The following is a 9636-nucleotide window of genomic DNA, read 5'->3' on the forward strand; positions in this document are numbered from 1 at the left end:
CAAAAAGCTGTGCATAAAGTGCGTAAGGAGTCCAAAGACCGGAGGAGGAGGGATAGGAGGAGGGATGGGAGGAGGAATAGGAGTGGGAGCAGGTTCGGGCCAACGGTAAGTACCGTAGCGGAACTAAAGATTTTACAAAATAAAGATTTTACCGCAAAATTATGGATTTTAATATATTTTACGGAACGAAGTATTTTACCGCATGCTGGCGGATTTTGCCAAGATTTTACGGTACTGTGGATGATTTCCTGGGATTTTACCGGCCCGCAAAGCTACCCAACCATGCAACACCACTGCCCGCCTCCCTCTCACGCATAAGGGGCAATGAGAATCATCGCGACACGTCTCAAACTAAGAATCTCCGAATTGTAAACCCCCAACTGGAAGCCAAGCCACCGTGACACGGCCTCCAAACATCCACCATTCTGTAGCAGCCGCAGAATTCTTATGATTGATGAAGGACGCGAGAGCATTGCCGTATATGGTATGGTATGGCCGGCAGCTTGTCAATGAAGCGGTGTTTGGTGAGCTTGCGCTTGCCCATGCTGCTGCCAGAAATAGGTTGATATAGTGATATGTTACAATATTCTGTATAAAATAGTATAAGAGGTAGTGCCAAAAGCCTTTTGTGCGTGAAGGGCCATGTATATTTTACGGCATCGCTCCGAATTCCCTCCCGGGAACTAAACAGAAAGACTCTGAATTTTGCCAAAACATTTTACCGCATGCAAATAATTATTTATTTTGTAAAATCTTTAGTTCTGCTACGGTAGAAGGAAAAGACCCGGCAAGGGCGAGGGGGAGTCAGCCCCGCCCAGCCCCGCCCAGCCCCGCCCACTCCCCCGCCTACCTGCGTGTAGCCCAGCCGTGTCTGCACCACCACCTGCAACACATCAACCACCTCAGACAGACGACGACACAACGCCTCAACCAACTGAGAGACACAGCGAGCTGCCGCTGCACCAGCGCCCGCGGTGCTGCCGCCCCGTGCAACACCCGCTCCGCCGCCCGCACCGCCACTACGACCGCCTCGGCTGCCACTCGCTCCATCACCTGCGGGTTGGATTGTGGTGGATTGTGGTGGATTGGACTTCAACGGGAGTTGGGCTGAGCAGGGGAAGGTGCATAAAGGCAGATCAAATGGGGGCCATGCCGGTTTTAGGAAGGTGTTCCCTTACTCCCCCACGCGCTCCCGCATGCTCTCTTCAAACCAGACCTAGAAACCCCCACCCCCCACTCCACAGTCCACTCACTGCCAATTAAGAACCCGCAGTCCGCACCTTCCACCGCCGCCACCGCAGCCGCAGCCGCAGCTGCCGAGGCGGCCCCTGCCGCTCCCCCCTTGACCACCACAGCTGCCAGCAGCTCCTCCCCCTCCGCCAGGTGCCCCTCCAGCAGCCGCAACACCTCCAGCGCCGCGAGCTGGGCGGTGCCCTCATTGAGGGCTCCAGGGGCGGTCACCTGCATCAGAGGGACACATACCTTCTTTAACCAGCAAGGGGGGGAATCGTATGCAAGGAAACAAGGAATAACTGCCGATGTCAAAAGTCCGAGTTTTGTAACCGACCCCGGGGTGGGGGGGAGTAGGCGAACCACGAACGCGTGAAGCTGCTGCTAGGGAGGGAGGGAAAGGAGATTTGGAGGGGAAGACCTGGGGGTATGTTCTCCCCCGGGTGCGGTCTTAGGGGGTATTTTAGGTCAGCGGGGGGCTCCGCCTCAGGTGGTAGCCGGACTACCGGACAGGACAGGAGGGCCAAACTGTTTGGTTAACAGCGGCGGAGTAACTAACACAGGATCACTAGAAGCGCAACTTGACGAAAGCTGGATGTGCGACGGTGCTTTTTTCACTCGCACTGCTCTTTTTAAGGACCCAGAGAAAAGAGTTTATATACCTGATATATGTATCTTTCTTCTGCCTCTTTCTGCTCATGCTCACCTCCTCCTGCGTCTCGCGCCCCGCCTTGCCCACCACCTCCTGCACGTTATTTGCGACGGCCAGCAGAGCCTCCATCTCAGACTTGCCTGATTAGGCGATACAGCCCCCGGGGATACGGATTTAAAGGCGTAAAAGATGGGAGCGGTTCAGAGAGGGGGGGGTTTGGACCGGTAGAGGTCGCTCTGTGGGGTCGATGTGGTTGAGTACTTCACATAACGGAAGCGGACAACGCAGATTTTGAACTCTTGAACAACGGAACGAGGTTCATAATTGAGTTTGCTTGCATCGTACGATTGTCTCTACGGAGATGAAGAGAAGCGATCATCATCATCATCATCATCACCATTATCACCATACACACGAATACACACCTCGTAACGTCACGTAAGCCGCCACCAGCGCCCGCACCAATCCCGCGTGGGTCACCTGCGGCTCAGTCTAAGGTGGGGAAGAAAAAATAAATCAGTTGGAATTCGGTTGGTGTTAGCTGCGGCTAACTCGGTTGCATTTCGTAGTACATGGAAAGGCTTGCGAATGTTGCGACCCCAAGCAAGGGATGAGAGCTAGGGCGCGATTAGAGCGAGCGGCGAGGTCAAAGAAGCGGCTGTAGTGGGAAGCTGAGGACGCGGCCATGGGGGTCTGGTGGGATAGAAAGAGCCCGAGTTGCGCTGACCTCAACTCGGACCTTAATACTTACAAAGCTAGGAAAGATGTAAGGTAAGAAAATGACGCTGGAGCAACGCGGCCGCTCCCACCCCCCAATCGTTGCCGAAACCCAGGGAAAACCCCTAAAACCCAACTACCAACGGGACACACACCCCGCATTATATTATACTAAAACTACCAACCCCGTCTCCGCGCCTCCCCGCACCGTTCCCCCACACCCGCGTACCACATCCATAACCACCCCAAAGCTGCACCCCTCCCCCCTCCCCCCCTCCACATGCACACCTGGTGCGTCAGCTCCCAGCACGTGTCGCTGACCTGTCGCCGAGCCGACAGTGGCAGCATCCTCGCCACCGCCACCACCACTTCCACCAGCGAAGTGGCCTCCTGTGACCCGTGGGTCACAGTCATGGGGGCGTGAGGTGTTCGAAGTGGGATGTGGGGGTCATCTCCCCCCCCCCACACACACACACGGGGTCATGTAGCGCAAGATGTGGATGGCCAAGGTCCCAAAACATGTGTCGTGTCAGGAGTCCACCCTCCCTCCGCTAAAACCCAAACCCAACCCTGCCAAGGTAAAAACCGAAATAAAACCGGCCCACCTTGAAGCTGCTGGTGGACATGAGGCGAGCCAGCATGTCAGCGAAGTGAGGCAGACGGGCCAATACGATGTCCTCAGGGGATAGGTCTCGCTCGTCCACCTGTGCCTGTACGTGCCGTATGAGCCGTACAACACATGACAGTCAAATACACTGCGGCACTACATTGCATGCGGCTCAGAAACGGGTTTTGGGGGGCGGGGAATAGTCCATCGTGTCTTCGCAGGACAGGGGGGATAGGGAAAATGGTGTGTGTGTGGGGGGGGGGAGAGTTGGTTGAAAAGGGGTTTTGTGCACAGCTGTGCGGGGAGGGAGGATGCGGATGAAAGGAGTCGCCAAGTCCGCAGCCTACTTGTCGCCACCACCGCTTTCAACACCAGCTACCAACATCCGCTGTGCCGTACCCTCGTTCCATTGCAAAAAATCTCCAATAAGTCTCCAATAAAAAACAACGAGACCCCCAAAAAAGGCAGCGGCTGACAGGAACAGCTGTCCGCATGTCGGAGGGAAACTGTGGACGTTTTCACATCATCATCATCATCATCACCATTAGCAGCAGCAGCAGCACCATGACCACCACCACTACCACCGCTACCGAAAGAGCCCTAACCAGATCTCTCGACGAACGTCATGTGGGACCAATTTTCAGCTTGGGATTTGGGTTTTTCCCCGAGTGAAATTGCCATACAAGCAAAATGTGCGGCAACAGCCGTTGGTTAACGGCGTGAGACCCCTCGCTTCTGCTGTGCCGTGACGTGGCATGGATAGCCGAGGGGCCGCAATAGACGCTCTGTCGTTCCGCCAGCCCTGCCGAACTACCTGCGTGTCTTGGGAATGTATGGGCAGTCCTCCCAGCACCCAGGCCACCGCCTCCAGGCCGCCGAGTGCAGCCGCGGCGGACAACAACTCCCCCATGCAGGACACCGCCAGCGCCGCGAGGGAGTCCGCCGCCGCCGCCTCGCGGCGCGCTGCGGCCGCCGCCGCGGCGGCAGCGGGGCCGCCACCGCCGGTGCCGGCGGCGCCACGACGTCCCCCCGCGGGCCGCTTGGCCGCTCCCGACCAGGTTGCTAACACCGTCTTACGATCCATTTTTTTAGTTTTTAGTGGTGGTTCGGAGGGCGAGGTGGAAAAAACGTCGCAGGGGTTGTTACGGCGGCGGTGGGTGGCGAAAGGGGGAGGAAGGGTTAAAGAGCCAGAATAACGACCCACACGAGGTTTTTGAACACCAGAAGATAGGAGTACGACTAGGAGTACGACTAGGAGTACGACTAGGAGTACGACACTCGAAGGTGGTGTGGCGGGTCACCAGAGGTATCCTCTCCCTCGACAGGAGCAACAAGCAACAAATAGTTCTTTTCCCTAAAAAGAATAAATTATATTTAAGATTAACTTAAATTCCTCGCCATAGTCCCCAGAACATGTTTTACTCCCTAACTCGCCTAATTACGGCGACGATTCTTCTTTTGGACCCTTTCCCTCCAAATCCATTTCCTGTTCCTCAACCCTGCTAAAAGAGAACTTTTTTACGACACCCGTCACGAAGCAGCCCTCAGCTCCCAGCCCTCACCTCCGTACCTGACATAGATGCGCCAGTGGTCGGGCCAGCGGCTTCCACGGCGCCTCAGGTCCATCGCCACCGCCGAGGCCGCCACCGCCAAACTCACCGCCATCACTACCACTACCACCACCGCCACTGCTGCCGCCAGCACATTGCGCTCCCGACCCAGTCGCCACCACCCCCGCCGCTGCCTCCCGCGCCGCCGCACGGCCCAGCCGCCGCGCCGCACACTCCACCAGCGCGTCCGCCAGCGCCCCACTCGTTGTGGCCGCAGCCGCCCTCACGCAGTTCAAACAGCTACGCAGGACGAAGGCCTGGAAGACGGCGCTGCGGGCCAGGCGGGTGTGTGCGCTGGGGCCGGTGTCCTGCAGGCAGTGGGGCAGGCAGGGAGACCGGAGGTGAGTACGAACCATCCGACGATTGAAGCTAATACCCCGGTAGGGGAATACACCCGACCGGAGAGGAGGAAGGTCCACTAAGATTTATCCCCCCCCTCCTAGGTGGGGGGGTCCCCGTTCTGCTCCACGGCTATGGGACACTATGCCACTATGCCGGTTGGATGCCAACACCAACCGGGATTGAGTAACCGGGATTGAGTCAAGGTAATCCGATAAACCCTCGAGGGGAATAGAAGGAAGGGCATGGAGGCGCCCCTCCCCTCCCCTCCCCTCCCGTCCCAACCCAACATCGCTACAGCCTGATGCAGCCGTACCGCGTCCACTGCCGCCGCCGCCGCCGAAGCCGTCAGCGGTGCCGCCGCCAGTCCGTCCCTCAGCACTCCGCTACACAGCTTAGCCAGGCAAGAGGACGACATGGCGGACGGGCGCTGGTCCACGGGGATAAGGTCGGCGCACTTCAAGTTGGCGGCGTCGCGAGGACGCTTCAAGGAGCCGGCGGCAGTGCCGCCGCCGCCGCCGCCGCCGGGGCATTGCGGCGCGGTGCCGCCGATGGCGGTGGCGGTGCCGGTGGCGCCGCCGTTGGATCCATCGCCGCCGCTGCCGACTGCGGTCTGGTTGTGGATGTGGGATTTAGGGTTTGTGGCGGGAGGGAAGGGGGGAGAGAATGGTGAGAAGATGTTGGCGGGTCGGTGAGGAGGGTGATGAACGGCGCTTGCGTGTGCTATGCCGCTATGTTTAGGTGCCGCTGGTGCCGGTGATGTACAGTGTGTAGTAAGGAAATGCCGTACCTCAGTTGCGGCCTGCTTGGTTCTGGAGCCGCCTGTGTTCGATCCAGTAATGGAGGAGGACGAGGAGGAGAGGGAGGGGGAAACAGGCACGGCCAGATAGGGGGTTTGGGATTCCATTGAAATGGTTTTAGGGGGTTTGGGATTCCATTGAAATGTAGGGCTATTAGGGCTATGGCTCAGCCTGGGAGGAATTATCCAGCCTGGGGAGTAAGACGAACCACTGACGATTTAAGCAGATACCAGGGGGCGCCGGGGGGAGGGCGAGAGAGAAGAATTTATATCGCGCCGGATTATTTACCGCAGGAGCCATAGCAACGTTTGTCCGCCGATTCGGCGGCGGGAATGTCCGCAGTCAAGCCGGTCTTAGCCCCATCATTTTTCCCGCCAGGCCCAAAGTCAATGGTGCACTCCAAGAGCCTTACTTGGCGCCTTGGCTTCCCGCGCGAGGTCGTACACTCGACAGTGGAGCTCGAAGGCCCGGGCGAGGCGTTCGCCGGTACGTACGGCGGTTTCAGGGCCGCGTGGTCCTGCTCGGAGGCAGCGGCGTTGGTGCGTTATGTATGTACGTATGTATGTGTGTGTAGAAAAGTTTGTTTTGAACAGTCGGATAAGGGGTTAATATTTGAGTGTGCATCTGAGTTTATGACATATTACTATGTTATAAATACGCAGCATATACACACATACATGTACACTCCTATTCCCTCCAACAACACGATCCCCTCCCCGCACCCCTAACGTTGGTCCTCATCCGAAGTTTTAGGAATTTAAAGTTAGAAAGGCTTATTGAGAACTTGACATGGAAATATAATAAAGTCAATTTTGGGATTTTAGATGACAGTTATCTGTTATATCAAACGTAGAAACGAAAGTGATGAATGTTGGCCTGACCCTGCACCACAAGTTCTGGACACTGCACCAGGCAGGTATATTACGACTAGAATCTGAGAAACCTATTATTCACCAATTTCAGGTCAATACATCCAGCCAAACTAAGATATCAAACAGAAATATCTCCATCCCCCCAATACACGCAAGAGTATGCAATGCCCAGAAGCCATTCACTCTGTAACACTCCTACAGACACACATACATTCCTACACACACACACGCGCACCCCCGCCTACCGGTGGCAATAGTGACCAGCTCCTCCATCACCACCTCCACTGCACCCAGTAGGCAGCAAGCCTGGGGGAGCACCCAAGGAGGAAGGAACTGGGGGTGAGGTACTCGAAACCAGATGGACAGGGCGCTCATCGTAGGCATTCGTAGGCACTGTATAGTACTTGTCGTACAGTACAGCAAACACCATCTAATACATATGCATGCTGGAGCAGCTTCCCCACCATCTCGAGAGGCCTTTTCGGCGGCCAGCACATGCACTCATGGGCACATGTGCACACACACATCATGAACTCATACGTTTGCAAGTACGTTTGCAAGTACGTTTGCATGTATGTTTGCAAGTACGTTTGCATGTACGTTTGCATGTACGTTTGCATGTACGCATCCATAGACACCCAACACACTCATAATACAAGGGGCCAAGGTTGGCTAGGAGGGGGAAGCCCTTCAAAGGAGCCGTCTAACGCCCCTCTCCCTCGTGGTTCGTCTTTCCTGCCCCCCCCGACCACAACACCCCCCTCCCACCTGCAGCTGCTTGGCGGCGCCGCTGGCAGTGGCTGGGTTTAGGTCGGCGGCGCAGTTGAGGTCGAAGTGTTCGGCCTCGCAGCGAATCAGGCGCCGGGCAAAACTGTCCCAGGCCCGCACCAGACTCTACAAGCAGAACATGGCATGACATGACAGTAGAGGAGGGGTTAGAAGGTAAACCCAGGCCATGCAGTGATATCGACAGGGTCAGCTGCTAATATCTAACAAGGCAGTCTGCATAACTGCACGCTGGCACCCAATAACACCAAAAGTACGCTCATGCATGGACACACACACACACACACACACACACATAGGCACACACAGACACGCACACACACACATAGGCACACACAGACACGCACACACACAGACACACACAGACACACACAGACACACAGACACACACATACACACAACATACCGCCTTCTCGAGGCTCACTTCGTAAACGAAACATACCCAAATACACACCCGCCCAAACCCCAACCCCAACCCACCCGTATTGCGAGATCGGTCAGCTGAGCTCCCTCTGCGCCCTCCGCATCGTCGTACTCGTCATCAACTACCATAACCACATCCTTCCCCCCGGCATTACCCCCTCCATTATCCTCATCATCATCCACCAGCACCCCCAGACCGTGCTGCCGTACGCCACCGACGCCCCCAGGGCCGCCGTCGTCGTCACTGACCCACGGGTCCCGGCACAAAGCCACCAGCCGCCGTACACATGCCAGCAGCGCCGGCAGTGGCTCCAGGAGGACTACCGGCTCTGCGCCGTTGCCTCCGCCAACTAGCAACTGTTTTTGGTTGATGAAAATTGGAAATTGGGGAAAATGGAACGGGAAGGAATGCTAAAGAGTGCTAAGCAGTTGTTTGGGTCTTAAGCGGTAGGGAAGTGGTGTTGGGATCGTTGAGCACCTGTACCATGGGTACGGGTAATAAGTCAAGCTGAGAGGGGAATGGGAGGAGGAGGGGAAGGAAACACACACACACACGCACAAACACACACCGGCACACATACACATACACACACACGCGTACCTTGACTTGCAATGGCGGCATGGCCGCACCGTCTGTCAAGTAGCGATAAAACTGGGGAGCCACCAGCTCCAGAACCACATCCCGCGAGCCTGTGATGATGTGGCGCAACGACCAAAGGCCAACGGTCACAACCGCTAGAGGTAAACGACTCTATTGCTCCTTTCACTGTTCACTGTATTCACAGAGGTGGTTAGCGACGACGACATCGCGTTGCTCACTGCAACGGTCAACTGCCAACAGCCAACGCACGCAGGAAAGAGGACTACGGACTAGCAAAAAAACGGACTGCCAACAGAAGTGGTACGACAACCTGCCAAACCGACCAACCTGGATCAACCAAGATTATGTCGGACAGTCCTGCGTACAGCGCCGCCCGTACGGTGGCCTGCTGACCAAGCGCACGGCGCAGAAAGCCCTGTCGAGAATTTTCACGACATTCGGAACAATAGTTAACGACCCCATCGGCAAAGACTACGGATGATAATGATGATGATGGATGGATGGATGGATGGATGGATGGATGTTGCAAAAGCTTCAGCGAGCTCGTACGGTTCAGATGAACCCGAAGGCTCATGAACCGCTTCAATCACGCAAGGGAAAAAAACGAGTAAACAACATTAGGAGCGCGCGCAGCTATGGCCAAGACTTTACGCACCTAACACAGCATTACGAGTAGATGCCGAGGACACGCAAACACGGCTTAAGCTGCTGTTCGCTCACAAAGCAGGCGAAAAACATCTCAAAAATGATTTTCCCGAGACTACGCTGGTCATCGACTTGCATGATACGACAAACACTCGCGCTAGTAGGTACGCCTCGGTCCCAAAGCTACTGCCGCGTGGGGGATGAAGATGATGAAGATAAAGATGAAGATGAAGATGATGATGCCCGTACGGGTTCTTGTCAATCGGGTTCTCGTGGCTCCTCTTTGGTAAGCACGCGTAGTCAACAACAACTCCGGCACCCCACTACTACTACCACTACACCCCCCCCACCCCC

At 56.1% G+C, this 9636-nt stretch overlaps 1 protein-coding gene across 1 annotated transcript in view; it reads right to left on the reverse strand.

Annotated features, from left to right (window-relative positions):
- VOLCADRAFT_96032 (uncharacterized protein) overlaps positions 1–9636 on the reverse strand; it is a gene marked incomplete at both ends in the record, with an annotated part of 38183 nt that overhangs the window by 17606 nt on the left and 10941 nt on the right. Inside the window, 16 exons of the mRNA XM_002955104.1 lie at positions 851–1053; positions 1281–1461; positions 1937–2022; positions 2308–2374; positions 2888–2989; positions 3205–3309; positions 4021–4169; positions 4866–5124; positions 5472–5768; positions 5946–5977; positions 6368–6472; positions 7073–7133; positions 7596–7721; positions 8094–8393; positions 8638–8726; positions 8965–9052. Of these exons, the coding sequence (XP_002955150.1) occupies positions 851–1053; positions 1281–1461; positions 1937–2022; positions 2308–2374; positions 2888–2989; positions 3205–3309; positions 4021–4169; positions 4866–5124; positions 5472–5768; positions 5946–5977; positions 6368–6472; positions 7073–7133; positions 7596–7721; positions 8094–8393; positions 8638–8726; positions 8965–9052 (2250 nt within the window). The remainder of the gene's footprint in view (positions 1–850; positions 1054–1280; positions 1462–1936; positions 2023–2307; positions 2375–2887; positions 2990–3204; positions 3310–4020; positions 4170–4865; positions 5125–5471; positions 5769–5945; positions 5978–6367; positions 6473–7072; positions 7134–7595; positions 7722–8093; positions 8394–8637; positions 8727–8964; positions 9053–9636) is intronic.

The sequence above is a fragment of the Volvox carteri genome, assembly GCF_000143455.1.
Source record: "Volvox carteri f. nagariensis unplaced genomic scaffold VOLCAscaffold_48, whole genome shotgun sequence".
NCBI classification, from domain to species: Eukaryota; Viridiplantae; Chlorophyta; class Chlorophyceae; order Chlamydomonadales; family Volvocaceae; genus Volvox; species Volvox carteri.